This window comes from Mustelus asterias, chromosome 27 (genome assembly GCF_964213995.1).
Source record: "Mustelus asterias chromosome 27, sMusAst1.hap1.1, whole genome shotgun sequence".
In the NCBI taxonomy this organism is placed as follows: domain Eukaryota; kingdom Metazoa; phylum Chordata; class Chondrichthyes; order Carcharhiniformes; family Triakidae; genus Mustelus; species Mustelus asterias.
The window spans coordinates 21,395,027-21,416,372 of NC_135827.1; the positions used below are offsets into that span (position 1 = coordinate 21,395,027).

Sequence of the window (21,346 nt, forward strand, 5' to 3'; positions counted from 1 at the left end):
ATGGAACCTCTTTAATATTAGTGACATGTGTTGAATATAGTGTTAATATTCTTCAATAATATTTTCCAAAAGTTGTTTTTTTCCCCCTCTGAAAGCACAACATAGCATCATGAAATAATGGTGACATTCTGTTTGTATGTCTTGTGTCACTGTTTTTTTTTAATATATACATACAGGAAATCACTTTGTGGCGAAAAGGGGATATTGTTCGAAAGAGTATGTCTCATCAGGCAGCCATCGCATCACAACGTTATGAAGGGTCGGCAAATACTGGAAACAAACCATCGGTACAAAATCAGGATGCAGATAACTAGCCCCTTTTTTGTCAGAGTCTAGGCAGCTAGATTAATAACATAACCTACAAAAAAAAAGATCAGTGGCACAGAAATTAGTTTGTTTCAAGTTGACCCAATTCCCTTCAGAAGACTTCTTTGGGAGAAGAGACGATGGGACTGAAATGTTTAGGGCTGTCTTTGTGTTTTACCATTGAGTTAATGCAGATATTTGTTTTATTTTACACATGTGGTGGAGCATACAATACCAAGTGAAGCTCAATGAGTCCAGGTTCCATTATTGTATTGCTCTTCAAGCGTATGCAGTTTCTGTCCTCTCATGAAGAACACCTGAATCCAGCACTAGTTTACCAACTTATCAGTTTTTGTTTTAATATTTAAAAAAATTAGCCATTTCCTTGGAAAGGTTTTCACTATGGGTTAATCATGCTTTGATCAAACATTGGTATCTGCTCATCGACCCCAATTTGCACTGAATTCAGTTCTACACTCCACATCTCATACTAAATTCAGCCATTATTGTCTCTTTCCACCCCTACCAACCCAACACTAGCACAGGATATGATTATGATATAACAATTGTACTTTAAAATTGAAAATATCTGAATGTTTCCATTATTGATGCATGCAATGTCTTTGGGTGTTTCTATACATTTGTCCAAAATGTTATCTGTTCTCTAAACATTTGAAAGGTGGATATGTTTTGTATAAAAATTACATTAATGGAAATTCTTTTTTAAGCATAAAGGAAGATCAGAGTATAGAATTATAGAATTTTACAACATTTGGCCCATTGTGCCTATGCTGGCTCTTTAAAAGAGCTATTTAATTAGCCCCAATCCCCTGCTCCTTCCCCATTGCCCTGCTGTCTTCTCTCATTCAAGTATTTATCAAATTCCCTTTTGAAAGTTATTATTAAATCTCCTTTCAGTACCCTTTCAGGCAGGGAATTCTAGATCATCACATCACACATCTTGCGCTGAAAATAGTTTTGGAGTCATATAGGGGGAAAAAAAGCATTATACATAAAATTTCAATGATATAAAAATAGCATGAGTAGAGAATTTCAATACATTCATTTTCCTCTGTAGAAATCGCGATCAAATGTTAGCATTCCATATAACCATCTTATTCCAACGTGCCATTTTAATGCTACAGACATTTTACTCCAAGCAGGACAGTTTATGGCAAATATATGTTATATTTGTCATGAAATAATTGCAAGATCTGGGTAGGCTGAAAGAAGTACGCATACTTGAGGAAGGTGGGACTTCCACTGAAGTAATAATGTCCATCTTACACCAAGGCAAGTGCTTTTAGTGTTTGTGGTAAATAGGCTCTATTTTTAAGCAGGAATAACACCAAGGAACTCCAATTTAAGCATGTAATAGTGTTTAACATCCTAAAATTTGCCCATCGTACCGTATAATATTTCATTCAAAGTAACCATCTTAAAATCAGCTAAAGTAGTTGCAGATTGGAAAGGTGGAAACTGTTTCCAACTGCATCAAAAAAATCTTTAGTGTTAACTTTTGACTTTCTATCCTGAAAAAAGAATTTAGTTTCTGGATACTCTTTGAGTTATTGTCATGTTATTTAAAGTTGCATATTTAGAAATGTATATTTAACATACTGTTGTCCACTTTAAAAATCCAAGGTGTCTGAAAGAGCATGTAGCCCTGCAGAGCATTTCTTAAAGGACAGAAAGTCTGAAGCCATTACTCAAAATAAGCACTCTCGGGAAAAATGATGCAGTATTAATGATTGGTATTGGGTACTCGTCTTAAATCTAAAAGAATAATTGATTTTGTAAGTGGTGTTCTCTATTTTTGTTAGTAACCATATCTTGTTAAATATGGGATGGTGTTCCATTCGTGTTTCCATTCTTTCCTTTAATGAAGGGATCTTTATAATTATGAAAATGTGTGATTGAATAAACTACTAAAATAATAGATACATTAATCCCAAGTAGATTTCCAAATATAGTAAGTGTTTCCTCTACGTTCAGTCAACAGTACAAGTTACAAACTTCATAATCTGCTTGTTTTGCCAGATCAATGGCGAAGGCTACTTGATATTTCAGTCAGTTATTTAGGTTTAGGAGTTCCATCAGTACTCAGCTATGTTGCTTAATCAGGCGTGTGACTATTGCTAGCCATCTCTGTCCGGGAGAAAGGAAATGAGTGATGTGCCACCCTGAATAAAAAGGGAGTCACTTGCTAACTGAATCGCAGAATCGTAGGAATTTACAGCATGGAAAGAGGTCAGCCATCAATTATACAAGATGGAAGACGCGGTAGAAGAGCACTTGATTCCTAAATATAGAGCCACTTTGATTGAATAGTTAACCTAGTTTGGAGCCATGGTTTGGGGAGGGGGGGTGTGCAATTGGCTAGGAATTTGACTTTTTCTGGGTAGGAAGGGAGAATGATATCATTAATGCTGCAGTCAAGTCTTTGTATGAAAAATGTTTTTACATTCTTTCTGTAGTATACTTTAATTGTATTTCTAGACAAAATCCCTCTCGTGTTCAATGCCAGTCAGTCTAGTTCTACAGAAGGCATCACTAGTTTATCTTCAGACATTTTTGTGTTTGCAAACTGAATTTACAAACCAGTGGCTTTGTCTTAATATAAAGGTGTAATTTGAAGTGGAAAATATTTGAATGTGTCTCTCAGTAATGAAGTATCTGCCAAAAAGATCTTTCAGTATTTTTTAAAATCTCCATACGTTTCCTGATAACGAAAGAAACAATTAATGTTTTATTTTGAAGTCTAAATTATACTACGATAATTTACTAACTTGATGGACTTGCTCTGTTTCAGCATTTTCAGCAGAAAATTAACAAACTGATTACTTCAGTATGCCAGAATCATAATTAATTTTGGAGATTGTTGGTCTTGCACGACAGTTGTCTTCCTGTTTTTGTTGCATTATAAGACTTGATGTCATTTCAATTGAAAATAATAATCCAATTTATTACCAACAGTTTGAATTCTTGGATATACATTCCGAAATTGCATTGGCAGTTCTTGCCTGATGATTTTATTTTCTCATCATTTCTCATAAATTACTGAAATTCTCTGAGCCAAGAAGCACGGTAAGAGTTTTAACAACACCAGGTTAAAGTCCAACAGGTTTATTTGGTGGCAAATGCCATTAGCTTTCGGAGCGCTGCTCCTTCGTCAGATGACTCCTTCGTCAGCAGCGCTCCGAAAGCTAATGGCATTTGCCACCAAATAAACCTGTTGGACTTTAACCTGGTGTTGTTAAAACTCTTACTGTGTTTACCCCAGTCCAACGCCGGCATCTCCACACCAAGAAGCATGTCCAGTGGACAAACCTTTGGAAACTAGTTTTTTATCTTTCTAGAGCGAATGATGGATTATATCTGGATTCAAATTTTCTCTTAGTTTAAATTAAGAATTTGTCCTATTTCATGATGCATATAGAATTGTGATAATGAAGGTGACAATCACCAATTAGGAATGCATTTGCCCAGGCCTTAGATCATCATTCATTCACAAGTTTCTATGTGTCAGCCATACTTGACCAACGAAGCCAATAACACACATCCCCGCATTTTGTTTGTCTGGTGAAGGTACAGAGGGACAGTGTATATTTGCAGGTGAACCACGAAAAAGAACAAAATCTTGCCCAGTACTACTTAATGTACTAGGTGGAAAATGATTAGATAGCCACCACCCGGTCTCTCTCAAGGGGCACTGGGAAGGGATAGTAATGACTTTCCATGTAAGGGGCGGAAAGAGGAATTTAGTTGATGCCCAGTGATTCCCTCACTACTTTCATATGTTTATTTCCGCATGTGCCATTTTGGCCAGCAAAATATAGGCCAGGATATCTTGTTACATTTTTATTTTCTATTGAGATGTGAACAATTCTAATGCACAAAATAAAGTTTAAGTGAGAGTCTGCTGTTAAGGCAATCTCAGTGTAATCAGTTAATGTGTTCTGCACCGCTTTTTTTTGTTTATTTTGCTGCTGTGATGTGGAGGTATTGTTCTCTAGGATGTTTTCGTGCTTAGAAATTAACTTTCAAAAAGTATGTTTAGACATTGAGTCCATTGGAAAAGATAGCACTTGCTGAAGCAAATTATAAAATGCCTTGATAATCTTAGTGCTAGAGAATATCATTAATATTGTAATTTTTCCTGGATAGTTTTACTTTCAATTATCCAGGTCAGTAATGCCTTGTCTTAACTTCATTTACGATACTGCTATCTTAGTTTTGTGGTTTACAAAAAAATTAATAGAGGGAGGAGAAAGACAGAATGTATTGTGAATTTACGTAGAGATTTTTATTATGAGAAACAATATATATGTAGTAATGTGGAAAACAGTTTTATTTTCCCCCAAAACAGAATAGAAAATAAGTATAGACGATCATGATGAAGGGTTTTCACTTGACATGCAACGTTCAAATTAGTTGCATTCTTCAATTTTGTAATGAAATAATGACCAGGAGCTCTTGCATTGGACTGCAAATGGCCAGTGATGAGCTGCCTTGACATTCAAACTCATCTGCTTTCAGTTTAAAATTTTGGAGCACAAACTGATATCAGCTATTTCCTTAATCCTCGACCAGAGAAGACTCACCAAAGCCTTTGAGAAGTTCTGTCCTGAGTGAAGTTAGAGAACTAAGTAAACAGCTCTCAAGACGATGAAAAAAGTAATCATGTGACAGCTTAGCTTTTTATAGTAACTAGTTACTGTAAAGGAATTTTGTGTACATCTTTGTGAAACTGCCATCATTGAAAGGATATTCGCCTGCTTGTGTCTGTAGCTAGCTTGAAAAATAGCTTCACATAAAATTGTACGTCTTATAAATACTAGAATGTTTTGAAAGGGCGCAAAAGGCGAGTTAACTGTTTTAGATAGAACATTCCTTTTTAATATTGTACATGCACAATTAGTTTTATTTGAAAATCTATCATTTAAAAAAATACCTTGTCTAGTTCACAAGTATGAAACCTCAGCGTGAGAGGCAGATTTGTACATTTTCTTCCAATGATGACATAACTGAATTTTACAAATATAGTTGTCAAACATAAATGTTATTTTGCCTTTTATTGCTTTATTATTGCCTTTTAAATCTTTAGGTTCAGTAAAGTAACAGTAAAACTGATCATCTCTGCTTCTACAGTTGGCCTCAGCCGAGGTAGTGTGGTGTTAGGCCATATGGCTCACCTTTTAAACAAGTTGGTTCCTAAAATGGTGCAACTTACGGGAGCCTTAAAGTTGCTCTGAAATAAAATCATGGGGCTTGAGTTTGAGTGTTTTTCGTTGCTCTGCACTGCTGCTATTGGGGAAGCACCAAGCAGAAGTTGACCATTTCCTCAAAGAATAAACCTCACTTATTTCAGTAAAATAAACAGATGCTCACCTGTACTGCCTAGTGTTCTATTTTAAATCATGCTGCTTGGCTGGGTGTGTTGCTTGATGTGGAGATGCCGATGTTGGACTGGGATAAGCACAGTAAGAAGTCTCACAACACCAGGTTAAAGTCCAACAGGTTTATTTGGTAGCATAAGCCACAAGCTTTCGGAGCACTGCCCCTTCATCAGTGTTGCTTGATGCAGGGAGATAGATCCACTAGGGTGATGAAATACATTTTTTTCCTCCAGCTATTCTATAGGCCATATTGATGTATAAACACTATTTGCACTCTCGTATTAAAACCGAGATTTAATTAAATATTAACAAAAAATACTAGAAAATAAAATCAACCTTATTACAAAATCAACTTTATTATAAAATCCAAATACAATATAATCAACACATCAATATGCACTTGAAACACCAAGTTGATAACATTAGGAATGTGACTAAGTGATGGCAACTTCTACTCATACATGATTATTTTATACCTGGTATGAAAAGTACTAAACTTTAAACTGATCATTCTTATAATCCGCTGTATTCCTTCAGTTAAGTTGTTAAATAATGCATCCCTTGATTATAGAACTCACCACAGGATCTCAACTTTAAATGTACCAAAATACCTTGTCAGCAATACTTTTTCTTAAAATTTGTCACAAGAATTTAGACAACTGCAAACCATTTGAAAGTGTAAACAATTGTTAATATTCCAAGGATATACTTTCAACTTAAGTTGATTGAAATTTAAGGGTTTTTTTCTGGCAGTCATCACAGTAAAATTAAACCACACATGAGAAGAGTTAGGTAGCTAATGTTTCCCTCACATTGCACCACTACACATGAAACTGAAGACATTTTTAATCCTGAAATGAGGCACTGCAGGTAAAGTCAAACCAAGCTATGTATTTTGTATACTATGCCATACTGAACTGCAACAGTGAATGAACCTGGAGTATTAATTCTGCTGACACAAAGCTGAGAGTTTACACTACAAAAATGCTGACTACATGAATCCAGATAATTTTCAATTAAGCATCCCTATTCATTTTGAATCCATCCCCCAATACCAAAGAAAACAAGTATTGCTTTAGACAGATTCATTCAGGGTGAACTGAACCTATAATTTGAATGTAATTAATAACTGGAAGACTGAAGATCATTAATGACTCTCGAATCAGCCGCCTCTTCTATTCAAACTGGCTTTTTGTCTTCAAGGCTCAGGACAAAGTCAAATTCCTCTGATGAAGTAAAAAAAAATCAATACTTTAAAACTGGTTCATTTTAACACTCTTTATAAGGTACCGTTTTTATCACAAAGCCTTACCATTAAAAGTCAGAGGAAGAGAATTCTTAGTAAAATGGTACATAAGGACATTGATAACTAAAAGGTCTCAATTAACAAAAATTATAACTGGCTTCATAAGCCTCTGTCAAGGATAAAAGCACAAGTGAAGAAAATAATGACATCAAAGCAGGTTTTGCCTCTTGCAAAGAATAGTACTGCTTCCAATAATGAAACACTTCACTTGCTTTGGTTGACCTTCCATTTGGGAAGATGCCTTTTAAAGAAACCCATCTCAAAGAGAAAAATTGAAATTAAACTTTCCATCAAATAAACCTTGCTTAGCCACGCCACCTGATTTCTAAAATAAAAGATAAAGGCAAAATACTGCGAATGCTGGAATCTGAAACAAAAACAGAAAATGCTGGAAAAACTCAGCAGGTCTGACAGCATATTTGGAGAACGAATAGAGCCAACGTTTTGAATCTGGATGATTCTTTATCACAAATGCAACTCACTACGTAGCTCTGACCAAGGATTATCCTGACTTGAAATGTTGGCTCTAGTCTTTCTCCACAGATGCTGTCAGACCTGCTGAGTTATTCCAGCATTTTCTCTTTTCGTTCTAAAATAAAAGGCAGTCTACTAGGCCTCAGCCAGATATTCACAAGAGTATGAAAAACAATGATTGAACTAATATTGCTTTTACAGCGTTTGAACTGAAAATATTTAAAGTAAAATGATTCTGGAATTTTGTAGTGTCATTCCGCATCTGAGGGATTAATGTTTGGGTGGGATCCTTCATTGGATTAATTCTGAAGAATGATCACATTCCACAGTAACGGGGTTCTTCAGTTGCTGGCTTCACTTTCCCAGGATTTTATTTTTACATGACCAGTTGTCAATGATTGTTCTACACAAGAAAAATGTTTAATTCTACACACTACCAGTTGTAAACTGGAAGCTATTCTTATCACTTGCTTTTTTTAAAACTTTGCTTCACCAACAAATACTATAGAAACCCTATAGTACAGAAGCCGTTCGGCCCATCGAGTCTGTACCGACCACAATCCCACCCAGGAGCTAACCCTGTAACCCACAGATTTACCCTGCTAATCTCCCTGAGGCAATATATCATGGTCAATCCACCTAACCCGCACATCTTTGGACTGTGGGAGGAAACTGGAGCACCCGGAGGAAACCAACGCAGACACGAGGAGAACGTGCGGACTCCAAACAGACAGTCACCTAAGCTGGGAAGTCCTAATATTTGTATTGCAGCCCTTATAACAATTTGATATACCAGATTACTGCAGCATCGATGTAATGCACCAACCTCACCTTTGGCTACTGGCTGCACAGAAAGCCTGGCCCTGGTGAAGAGTGCCATGTTTTTCAGTGGACCCTCCTTTGTCTTGTGTTCTTGATGGTATCGCTTCATTTCAGCCAGAGAGATGAAACGCTTCATCATCCTCACAAACTGCACGTCCACCTAAAAAAGAAAAGGAGTTTAGTCAGTGACGGAGTAAAATGCATTTCTATCAGATGTTTTTCCATTCTTCCAATGGAGCTATTGAATGACACCTCTCCCTTATGCATCCAACCCTTGCTGTTGATATTGTATTTAAATGATAGTTCTTCCTCTTGACTTCAGAAGTTGCTCGCAATTATCTCTTGCTTGCAACCATCACTACCTCACACTAACTGGCAAATTACAAGTCAGAAATTATATCTACTGTATTTGCCTTGTTACTTAATTGTTTATGTAATATTCTGACATCCCATATTGAAAAATACAAAATTTGACTGGTCAAGAGCAATAGTTTCACAATGGCTTCATTGCAGAATTAATGAAAGCCTACGTGTGGCACTAATAAATAGACAATAGTGACAGCGACCAAGAAATAAGTCAACTGAAAGAGGAAAAGTTTCATAATGGGTGGCCATGAACGTTATTATTCTGAAAATTAAAGCACAAGAAATTGGATGATCAGATTACTGCTGGAGTGGCATTTTGAAAACATCAAAAAGAATTACATTTAGTTATCAAAAATAGGCCATTCAATCTACCCTGGTCTATGCTGGTGTTTATGCTCCCAACCCTTCATTATCTATTAGAGTAATCTTATATTCCTTTCTCCCTCCAGTACTTATCTATCTTCCCCTCAAAAACATTTACACTATTCACTTCAACTATCCATGTAGTATAAAGTTCCACATTCTAACCAATCTGGATAAAGAAGCTTCCCTCAGATTCTTCATAACAGGTAAACATTTAAATTATAATGGATTGGGTTGTGTTTAGATTCTGCATTCATTCCAGGAGTTGTGGTCTGCAAATAATGTTTGGTTAACCAGTTTCTTAAGCATTACCTACGACACCAACCCAATTATTATGGTGCTGCACATATGCAAAAAGGCGTGCTGGTTAAGCGCATTGGTCATGCTAAATTCTCTCTCAGTGTACAAGTGCCGGAGTGGCGATTAGGGGATTTTCACAGTAACTTCATTGCAGTTTTAATGTAAGCCTACTTGTGACACTAATAAATAAACTTAAGTTTAAGATATAATCTGTAAGCATTTGATCAATAATATATAGAAGAGTATGACTGACATGTTTGAGTCTGCTCTAACGACCGTGATCTGTTAAAACTAACTGAACCAATATGAGCAGTAAAATCATTATAAATATTTCCCTCTCTTTGGGGAAAGTGCACAATGGGTGTGATGAGCTCTGCTTCAGGTGCTGGAGCTGTTAAGTCATTATGGGGTAAGACTTAATGTTCTTTATTTGTTGTGAAATGAGTATAAAGAGTAGCAAAGAGACAATCCTGTCCACGTTTGAATTTATCCCCCAACAAAGCTTAATCGTCAATGCTGGCACACTGCAACATTGCAATATGCCCCATGAATTTTAACGCTTGCTGCAAGTTGTTGCTCAAATACTACAAATATGTACAATTGTCCTGAAGGCAATGAAAATGTCAACAAGGAGGATAAATCACAGCATTCCCCCCCAGGTAGTTTTATAATCGCTCATAACATTTCTGAAAGCATCATTTTTTTTTACGGTTGCAATAAAATGTGAGAGAATATTGTCAGTTACCATGAACCATTTCGGATTTTGCTTTGAGCTTCTGGGGTCATAATGAGGATCCTTCTTGTCAAACTGTGTGTGATCAACATAAGATTCTTTTACGATCTTGAAAAGAAGCCACAAGAATTCCGATCAGAGAGTAAGGAAACACTGACCTTTTAAATGTTTGTGATTGTTCGAAGTTTATCAAAGTTGTGAATTTGGACTTTTTAAACTAAAGATTAAAAAGCGGTGACACAAATTCATTACTGCACTTGGATGAAGGCAGTTTCCTATAAAACTGTACTGCTTATTTTATGTTTCATCCGTGGCACACTGGATCAAATGTATCAAATTCTGCTCAATATTTCAATCTGACCAAGCATGGATTATATCTATGCACCTGTCTGGACCCAGAAGGGAAAATCATTCAGCAAATCTTAATATTGTTAGATGATACAATAGTTTAGAACTGGCCCATTTTTACTTTTCTGCCAATTCTCCCCCCCCTCTCCCCAAAGGCAGTGACACCAATTGGGGTTCGAGTCAACGCGTTGGCCAGAATTTTACCCCAGAATCAGGGTGGGCGAGGCTCGCAGAACGGCATTCTCCACTGGCCTTGGGCGGGATCTTACGAGCCTCGGGTGGGTGAGGCGGTAAAATTCCAGCAATTGAGTCCTTACTCAATATAATAGGGCACCTGGAAGTCTTGCTGCGAACATAACATTTCATTCCGCAGCACTGACATCATTCAATTTAATGAGCAAAACATTTAAAGGGGGAAAGAAAACACCTATTATTTGCAACAATACAAATTCCACTTGTTGCAAAGATAAATAGATCACAATTCAAAATGGCTCAGACAGGTTGGAAACTTGGACTAAAACATTAATAGATATTTAAAATGAAAACCTTGACAATTGCAGCGATCCCAGGCTCTTTACAATTGCTGTGGTAGAAAAAGGCCAGCTGTCCCACCTTCATATCTCTCATGAAATTTCGAGCCTATTATCACAGAATACACAAAATAAACTCTGATTTCGCAGTCTGCCTTTGTACTTGGATGCAATGGCGTTTCTTTCAGCCCTGAATCTACATTTGATATGTTCATATATGTACAGTACATGAGAAGCAGTCAACCTTCTTACAGCAGTAGCTGTTCAATTCTCGTGTGGAACATTTTCACAGTAACTTCATTGCAGTGTTAATGTAAGCCTACTTATGATATTAATAAACTTTAAACTTTCTGTTCTCCTTCACAAGCAAATAACATCAAAGGTGATTGAAACAGTCTCGCAAAGGATTAAAATACATGTAAAACTGCCCAAAATAATTAAACCTCCTGAATTTTAAACCAAACAGTAAGTACTGGTGTATTAGTAATTTCACCCCTCAGGAAACATTGAATACCCTGGAATGTGCTGTATCCTTGCACTCAGACATGTATCCTATCAGGCAATGCAGCATTAAGGATCACAAGAAATTAGGTGCGAGTGATTGTCACATGTGATAATAGGTCCAAGTTTCCCCCATATTTTACAATAGTCTATCCAAGCTTTCTGTCCAAACACATATCCCTTCTACGATGGCCCCTCTATACATTAGACAGTATTTTCCTACTAACATTTTTTCCCGGAGGTTCTCCTCGAATTATGGTGAGGTTAACCAATGTCAATGGTCACTTTGTAGCTGGAGCAAATCAGCTGCTTCAAGAATCATTGCTGCCATTTTCACTCTTCAGTTAAGCGAATAGAAACACTGGAAACTGCTGGAACTTCTGAAAACTTTGAACATTTCAAATAAATACTTAGCCTGAACATGTGGGGTGGCACAGTAGCACAGTGGTTAGCACTGCTGCCTCACCGTGCCAGGGACCTGGGTTCGATTCCCAGCTTGGGTCACTGTCTGTGTGGAGTTTGCACGTTCTCCCCATGTCTCCGTGGGTTTCCTCTGGGTGCTCCGGTTTCCTCCCACAGTCTGAAAGACGTGCTGGTTAGGTGCATTGACCTGAACAGGCGCCGGACTGTGGCGACTAGGGGAATTTCACAATAACTTCATTGCAGCTTAAATGTAAACCTTACTTGTGACTAATAAATAAATTTTATAAACTAAACTTCTGGAAACAATAAATTTTTGATTAGCAACAATTACAGTGATCTTTTATTCATTTCCCCTTTTCCTAACAAAGGTAGAGACAAAGTAGTGGGTAGAAGCAGCAATTAAAGCCCCCAGTTACTTCTAGACACCTCACTTGACCTTGATGCCTCAGCATGCTCTCCATCTGACTGTTCGCCTGAGACATAGACTTGGGATCGGAGACTTGGGGCGCGATGTGAAGGTGAGCTGCATGCGTGAGGAAGATCCAGAGCTCACTTGTGCAGTTAACACCCTGCCTGCTGTAGGAAGGTCTGATTGGCACTGTTGCTCAGAGGTGTGACAGCAACAGGTGCTTGCCGCACTGCCAATGAAGATATGGCTAGATAGTCAATATCTTTTCCCAAAAGTAGGGGAGTCTAAAACTAGAGGGCATAGGTTTAAGGTGAGAGGGGAGAGATACAAAAGGGTCCAGAGGGGCAATTGTTTCACACAGAGGGTGGTGAGTGTCTGGAACAAGCTGCCAGAGGTAGTAGTAGAGGCGGGTACAATTTTGTCTTTTAGAAAGCATTTAGACAGTTACATGGGTAAAATGGGTGTAGAGGGATGAGGGCCAAATGTGGGCAATTGGGACTAGCTTAAGGGTTAAAAAAAAAGGGCGACATGTATAAGTTGGTCCGAAGGGCCTGTTTCCATTCTGTAAATCTCTGAGACTCGATGATAGCACTTGGTAACTTCACGGGTGAAACAATGGCTGCGATCAGATCCCGCCAGGTCTGTGTGATTATCTGGAAGCTGTAATTCAGTGCACCCTCCATTCTCTCACCAAATTCCACAAGAGCAGATATCGAAGCTTCCAATAAAAGTGGTGGCTCTGACCACTCCCTTGCTGTCACTGACCTGGGCACCTGCGACATGTTTCAGTGAAGCAGCCCAGCTGTTCCATTGTCTGTGCAATGTTGGTGCTGGGCACTGCAACCTCGGAGACCGACCCTGCTGGAAACTGATGGAGCCTAGGATTCTCATGCTCCTCTCATGCTCCACCAGTAAGTGTCTCATTACCTCATTAGGGCTGCAGCCATTAAACTAGCTTCTCTCTGAGAGGCGGAGGAATCCTCAACAAACACCAACCACCCCCCACCCCCCCCCCCCCCCCCCCCCCCACCACCCCTCTCTGCACTTCTCTTCCATCCTGTACGTAAGGTGTTCAGAGACTCTGTTATCTGTTTGTTACCCTACTGAATCGTGCCTTTTATTTTATTCATGATAGCTCAAGTCCGAGTCTGGTATTATCTTACTCTTGGTGTTTTAACATATTCTACATGAATAAAGATTCAATCCAGTGAAGTCTGGCCCAGTAACATCTCCCATTGTGAAGTCTAGTGTTTCTTATACCTGGTAGTTCCGAACACCATCCCAGCATGCAGTCTGACTCTGTTGCGCCTTCAAATCCTCCACTCCAAACTAGGAATAGAACCAAAGAAAGGATTTTTAAAAATTGTTAAAATCCTTATTTTATTCTCCCCCTATTCCTGTTTTGACAACTAATTTTTCAACTTTGCCTTCCACCAAATTCCCACTCCCGCACAAAAAAACACACACACACACATGCATAACAAGGCAGGAGAAACTGAGGAATTAGGTTCACATTTACTTCAGTTTTCGTTTTATAGGAGTAATCTTTCTTGGACAACTTGGCTTGCTGAACAAGATCATCCACAGTTTTCTCAATGCAGTGATTTAACTGTTGTACTGTTAAATATTGACGATGAACACTACAGTTGGAACTTCAATAAGGAGTCAATAACTTAAATTGAGATTAATTACTTAAAATGTTTCCCCTTTCATATTCACCAATCAATTCACCCATCTCAGAAACGTCCCAGGAAAACGACCACACCCATTGTTAGAATCCGGTTACAAATATCATCTGATATACAAGCAGCATGGGTCATTAATATTAAGAACAGCAACAATATAATGCAGTGTTGGTTTGCGTGCATCCTTTAGGTATCCCTCCTCAATTTTTAAACTTTATTTTATCAACATTTTGCAATCTTGTTAATTTGACAGGAAAATATCCTACTGGCTATTTATAACTGCAGACAATAACACTGATTTTCGTGACTTTCTCATCCCTCACTAACATGTTCTGCACATTGTTCCATCTGAACATGGTGACAAATTCATATTTGGGAGAAAGGTTCAATAATTGCAATCCAGATAAACTATACCACACCTTCTCCATTCTGTCAAAGAATTAGAAGATTTTCTTCTGACTAGGTGCATATTATTCTATATAATTATTTCATAGAAAGGGCGTTATTAGATTCTATTTTATCGGTAATCTCATCTGGTAGAAATAGCAAATGTCTCCTGAGCAACAAGTAGAATGATTGAACAATATAGGTCTTCACTATCAGTGAAGTCCTCAGGTGTCTTTGTACAACACAACTTTTAAATAGTTAGAGGGCAAACACTTGAATGGTTCACAATTGTAACTGTAATTCCTTGATCAGCAAGTCTGAAGACTCTGCTGATTGCTGCTTATCACTACAATATAACTTTCAATATTTACTATGTAACATAATTTTATCACATTATTTCAATACCTCAAAAATCTCATAAAACCACCGAGATAAGAGGCAACTAGACAAAATGACAAGATTGAAATCAATGGGAATGACAATTGTGAGAATGGTGCAGAATAAAACAGGTTACCGATTCACTATGAGCCCATTGTGCACTCTTGTCCTGGCAATTTAATTCCACAAAGTCTTAGCAAACTTCAGTAGCAACAAAATAAACAGAACTCCAGCTATGATCCCAACCTCTGTTCACAAGGTAATTATGGATGACAAAGTCCATCTTCCCCAGCTCATTGCATCCATCCGAAATGACATACAAACATACATATTAGGAGCAGAAGTAAGTCATTTGGCCCCTTGAGTCTGCTCTGCCATTTGACAACATTGCCTACATTATACTGTGACTACAACTCAAAAGTATTTAATTGGCTGTAAAGAGATTTGGAACATCATGAAAAATGCTGTATTAAGGTTTTATCTTTCTTTCATTACACCTGCATGCAGCAGGCAGTGAGACTGTAGCAATGGTGAAACTGAGAGTCCAATGCTGATTCCCTAATTAATCACAGAGCAATCATCTGATGTGAGGAAAATATCTACAAAGAAATCACTATATTTACAAAACAACTCTGTAGCTAATACAACCGTACTGTTCTGACTTCTCAGAAACCAACCCACAGTATATCACAAAAGGTATCTGCTTCTTTTACAATATTAATGACACTATCCTTAGGATTTGTCAACCAGGCATCTACCAGCAGCCTAAGAAAAATATACAGTAGATTGAAATGCTGATTTGAATTTTTCAAAGAATGATATAAGCTACATCAATTCAGAACTCAGGAACTGGATTGTTCTCCCTTCCCCCAGAAACTGTCACACAAATTGAGTTGTATACTGTGAATTTTACCAGCTAAAATGGAAAGACGCAATTAATCAGTAAGGAACTGTAACAGCAAAAACAAAAACCCCCCCATTCCTGTCACCTAACTCCTCCAACAGCTCCCAACTCCCACCTACCACACCAACAATAGCCCAACCTTCCTGCGTACAATTCCAGCAGCCCCCAACCTGCCAATAACCATCAGCCTTCTTCCCAGCCTTCCAACACCCCCAACCTCCCTCCACTCTTCCAACACCCCAAACCTAGTCCCCCACCCCTCCAAAAACCCCAACCAACCCTACACCCCTCCAGCAACCCCAACCTCCGCATCCTGCTAACACCCCCCCCCAAATTACCCCTCATCCCTCCAAAAACCCCAACCAACCCCTGCACCCCTCCAGCAACCCCAACCTCCGCATCCTGCTAACACCCCCCCCCCAAATTACCCCTCATCCCTCCAACACCCTACAATCTACCCTTCCTCCCCTGAACAAATCCCTCTTCCCTTCCATCATCCAATTAACTCTAAAATAAGGATTTTAGGTACCATCTTTCAAACAAGAACAATCGCAGTTGTTGCATTGTTGTTGACCTTAGGGTAACTTTGAGGATTTCTGGCGGGATTGTCAATAGGAATCGGAATCACGAAGCTGCCCGGAGGTCGGAAGCAGCTGTACAGCAACTCCGTGAAACTGACCGGACACTGAGACTGGCTTAAAGAAAAATCTGAACTAAGCCTGAAGATTCTATTTTTTTTTTTTAAAAGTCAGTCTTTCAGGTCAGCAGCTCTGCCTCCGACTGCTCAGGCTGGCAGACTCTGAACTCTGTTGAGAGCAATGAGCTCAGACCCCACCGTTCCCCCCCCCACCCCACCCCCCCAATCAGATTGCGAGCCCCGATGTTCAGTAATGTCTGAACCTGCCACCACCCCGCCCCTGCAAACTCCCAGGCCCTGCATTTGATAACAACACAACAACACATTACCTTCACATCAACGCCATTTTCTATTCGGCTTTCTGGTTCTGATTTCATCAACCAAAAGCTGTGTGCCTCTATGTTTCCCTTTTCCTCTCCAGATGATGTTACTGTTGTTTTTCTGCCAGCAGTCAAACTCTCTATAGTCACGTGTTCTGTTGAATCATCCAGTTCTCTTTTAGCAGATTTGGCCGCTGGTTCAGTTGTTTCTATTGACAACAGAGGGCAATCAACGAAAAAGTATAGAATCATAGAATCCTTACAGTGTGGGAGGAGGCCATGCAGCCCATCGAGTCTGCACTGACTCTCCGACAGAGGATCCCACCCAGGCCCTTTCCGTATTTACCCCACTAATCCCCATAACCTACACATCTTGGGACACTAAGGGACAATTTACCATCGCCAATCCACCTAACCTGCTCATCTTTGGACTGTGGGAGAAAACCAGAGCACCTGGAGGAAACCCAGACAAACACAGAGGAGAGCGTGCAAACTCCACACAGTCACCCAAGGCCGGAATTGAACCCATGCCCCTGGCGCTGTGAGGCAGCAGTGCTGACCACCATGCCATCCTCAGAGAATCTCTTCCCAAAGAACATTGTAATTACCTGAACTGTTGAAAACAGATTAGCCGGTAGGGTTGCCTTCGTTCTTTAAATGCTGATACATCCCCCATACGTTGTGTTAGTATGGCTTCACTTAAAATGTTTGAAGGCACTATGCACCGCAGGAGAAAATGAAAAGTTTGCACGATGTTTCAGACAGATGATGCTGCATATGGTCTCCTGCACATGGGTACCAATGCCATTGGTAGGACTAAGCGAGTCTACTGAGAGTTCATCAGCAGCGAGGAACCAAATTAAAAGGCAAAACCATAAAGATAATAATCTCTGCGTTGTTGCTACCCGAGCCATTAACAAATTGACAGATAAGATCAGGGGGTTGAATGCATGGTTCAGAGATTGACGTGGGAAAAATGGCTTTCATTCATGAGGCATCGGCACCAATATTGGAGAAAGAGAAGGCTGTCCCGGGACAGCCTTCCCCTGAACTGCACAGGGTCCAGTGTACTGGCTAACCATTTAATTAGAGCTGCAGAGAGGGCTTTAAACTGAATAAGGGGGCGGATAGTTCATGTGAAGGAAAATTTAGAAAGTTAAAGTGAAAGGACAAGGCAACTGTGCAGGCTGGCGATTCGGGTAATGATAAACAGCGTTAACAGCAAGAGACAAAATGTACGAACATAAGAATGCGCCAGCAAATAAGATCAGAGCAGGGGAAAATGGTTAAAAACACAATTAAAGCACACAGCATTTGTAACAAGGTGAATAAATTGGTAGCACAAATAGAAATAAGTAAATGTGACATGATAGCCCTTACAGAGACAAGATTGCAAAGTGGCCACGCTGGGAACTGAATATTCAAGGGTTTTGACTTTTTGGAAGAACAGGAAGAAAGGAGAAAGGAAACTGAAAATGCCAGAAAATCTCATCTGGTCTGACAGCATCTGTGGAGAGAGAATAGAGCCAACGTTTTGGGTTAGGATGAAGGGTCAAAATTAAGTTCCAAACTAAGTATCTGTAACCAAATAAACAAAATCAACAAACTGAGGGATAAATTAAAAGGCAGCCCCTTAAAGGGATACTACATCAAAATAAACAGAATCTCAAAGGAAACTTAAAACATCCAAACAAATGTGATGAAAGGGGTCGATTAAACACCCCAGTCCCTGCTGCGTCCAATGGTAAGGAAAGCCTGGATTGTGCCAGCGGCTAACACGTGCTCCCTTTTAGGCTTACCAGGCAGCAAACATAATCACAGAAGAGGGCAGACTGTCAGGAAGGATGGTCCCTCCCCCCCACCACCCATTGTCTGGACCTATTAATGACCAGTTTAAGTATCTGTGTGAGCGTCAGGCTGGAGCAGCCAACCTCCCTCTGTAAATATCATGCTGTCATCCACTATCGAGTCATTCAGGAATAATGGCAACTTGAAAATAGGGCCAGAGTGTGCTCAAAACTCTACATGCAGTACAATACATGCAAGGGATTAATGGCTTCAGAAAGGGAGGGGAGCAGAGTGGAAGAGAATGGGCGGGAGAAAATTAAAACATAAATGTAAATACTCTTATAAATTAGCAAAGAAAACGATGTTTAGATTAGCTGTTTTAAAAGCATCACTAATCACCACGGATCACAATAGATCATTAAACAATAACTATCAGTTACAAAGCCACCACACTAAGCTATCATCAATAACAAACACAAAACACAAGATTACTTGACTTTCCAGATCCACCACGCTTTCTGTTTTTTGGAGGCATCTTTGATTTTTCAACCTTTTTGTATCCTGTAATGACAAAGACTATAACTTACCCAGTGATTAAACTCCGAATTCATAAAGAAGCATGTTAGAAGTTTGAGAAACGATGCCTTGAGATAAGAAGTATTTAGATGAGCACTTGAAACATCATAACATTCAAGGATATGGGACAATCTACTTTCTTAAGAGGCTAAGGAAATTCGCATATCCGCTACGCCTCTCACCAATTTTTACAGATGCACCACAGAAAACATCCCTTCAGGAGTATTGCAGCTTGGTCTGGCTCCTGCTCGGACCAAGACCGCAAGAAACTACAAAGGGTTGTGAACGTAGCCCAATCACGCAAACCAGCTTCCGATCCACTGTCTACACTTCCTGCCACCTCGGAAAAACAGCCAGCATAATCAATGACCCCACGCACCCCAGACATATTCTCTTCCACCTTCTTCCGTCGGGAAAAAGATACAAAAGATCGCGTACCAACCAACTCACAAACAGCTCCTTCCCTGCTGCCATCAGATTTTTGAACCGACCTACAAGATATTAAGCTGATCTGTCTCTACACCCTAGCTATGACTGTAACACTATATTCTGCACCCTCTCCTTTCTATCTCCCCTATGTATTTTATGAACAGTATGTTTTGTCTGTATAGCGTGCGAGAAACAATACATTTCACTGTATCCCAATGCATGTGACAATAATAAATCAAATCGAACAAGTGCTGGAAAATAGGATTAGTGAAACTTTAGTGGTAGTTATTGTTGTGCAGACTCTATGAGCCGAAGGGGCTTCACTGTGCTGTACAATGTGACTCTAGCTGTTTAAAAATGGGAATCACTCAACTGCAAAAGATGTTGATAGAGGTTGGACAATATTCTCTCAGGTTTTGGAGGGGGAGTAAATGAATCAGGAGAATTAATGCCAGAGGAGTCAACAAGTTAGAGCTATCTGTTATTTATTTTCCAAGGACCCAATAGTTCATCTTTAGTCAAGGTTTTCAAGCCAGAAATGTGAGAAAGCCGAAATACTCTATATTTTTAGAATTGGCCAACCTCATTTCTACTGAAGAGAATGCTTCATTAGTCACAACACATTTTAAATGTCTGATCAATTTTAATTCACTGTACACATTGAGACCTGTTGCTTCCACTAAGACCGGCTGCTTTTGGAAGATGAATTTTAGCTCGTCAGCAGCAAAATCCAATGATGTTTCTGTACCAATACTGTTCCATAGCTGATCATCCTAGTGAACCAATGGCACAGTGGTTAACACTGCTGCCTCATAGTGTCAAGGACCTTGGTTCGATTCCCAGCTTGGGTCACTGTGCAGAGTCTGCACGTTCTCCCCATGTCTGCATGGGTTTCCTCTGGGTGCTCTGGTTTCCGCCCGTAGTCCAAAAAACGTGCTGGTTAGGTATAATGGCCATGCTAAATTCTCCTTCAGTGTACCCGAACAGGCACACCAGAGTGAGTGTGGCAACTAGGGGATTTTCCCAGTAACTTCATTGCAGTGTTAATGCAAGTCTACTTGTGACACTATCTTTAAGCTTGAAAGCCCAAATTACAAGCTTGGATCTGGAATCATGATCTGCATGAGCGTCTTGGTGTTACATATTGTTCTTACAATTTACATTTGGTATTTTGAATAAGTAGAAAAAGTAGTTTCCAGTCCAGTCAATCAGAGATTTCCCCAAGTACTGAGATGAGGAGAAATTAATGGATAAAAAAGTTGTGAATCTGAGGAATTATCTCCCCAGAGGGTTGTAGATGCTTCATCATTGGATGCATTTAAGGCTACGATAGGTAGATCTTTGGTATTTTGGGGAATTAAGGGATATGGGCAGCATGCAGGAAAGTGGAGTTGAAGCCCAAGATCAGCCATGATCGTATTGAATGGCGAAGCAGGCTTGATGATCCATATGGTGTATTCCCACTACTATTTCTTATGATACTCAACTACTGAACGTAGGATGAGAAAAGGGTGCAATGGCTCTACTTAACTTCCCACCACAAAGGAAGCAAATTCCTCAGATAAACCAACATCATTGCCAAACACAGGGTTCCAGTGTGGCAAGCACTCAAAACAAAAGCTAACTTTGGGATAGGAAATTCGGCATGTCCGCTACAACCCTCACCAATTTTAACAGATGCATCCTTTCCAGATGCATCACAGCTTGGTATGGCTCCTGCTCTGACCAAGACTGCAAGAAACTACAAAAGGAACGTAGCCCAGCCCATCACGCAAACCAACCTTCCACTCACTAACTCCGTCTACACTTACCATTACCTCAGAAAAACAGCCAGCATAATCAAAGGACCCTAAGCACCCTGGACATACTCTCTTCCACCTTCTTCAGTCGGGAAGAAGATACAAAAGTCTGAGAACATGTACCAACCGACTCAAGAACAGGAGTGTGGTGACTTTTTGCAAG

The 21,346-nt window shown here is 39.5% G+C and overlaps 2 protein-coding genes across 4 annotated transcripts in view; one reads left to right on the forward strand and one right to left on the reverse strand.

Moving 5' to 3' along the window:
• The window catches only part of LOC144479863 (vacuolar protein sorting-associated protein 26B-like), a 37,303-nt gene extending 31,952 nt beyond the window's left edge, over window positions 1–5,351 (forward strand). Inside the window, exons 6-7 of the mRNA XM_078198874.1 lie at window positions 177–287; window positions 1,951–5,351. Coding sequence (XP_078055000.1) covers window positions 177–287; window positions 1,951–2,043 — 204 coding nt within the window. The 3' untranslated portion in view covers window positions 2,044–5,351. The remainder of the gene's footprint in view (window positions 1–176; window positions 288–1,950) is intronic.
• Window positions 5,352–5,814: 463 nt separating this feature from the next.
• The window catches only part of thyn1 (thymocyte nuclear protein 1), a 71,858-nt gene continuing 56,326 nt past the window's right edge, over window positions 5,815–21,346 (reverse strand). For all 3 annotated transcript variants that reach the window (XM_078198876.1, XM_078198877.1, XM_078198878.1), the window contains 7 exons: window positions 18,872–18,940; window positions 16,601–16,800; window positions 13,541–13,609; window positions 10,964–11,056; window positions 10,082–10,177; window positions 8,317–8,467; window positions 5,815–6,931 (listed from right to left, as the gene is read on the reverse strand). In XM_078198876.1, coding sequence (XP_078055002.1) covers window positions 6,885–6,931; window positions 8,317–8,467; window positions 10,082–10,177; window positions 10,964–11,056; window positions 13,541–13,609; window positions 16,601–16,800; window positions 18,872–18,940 — 725 coding nt within the window. In that variant the 3' untranslated portion in view covers window positions 5,815–6,884. The remainder of the gene's footprint in view (window positions 6,932–8,316; window positions 8,468–10,081; window positions 10,178–10,963; window positions 11,057–13,540; window positions 13,610–16,600; window positions 16,801–18,871; window positions 18,941–21,346) is intronic.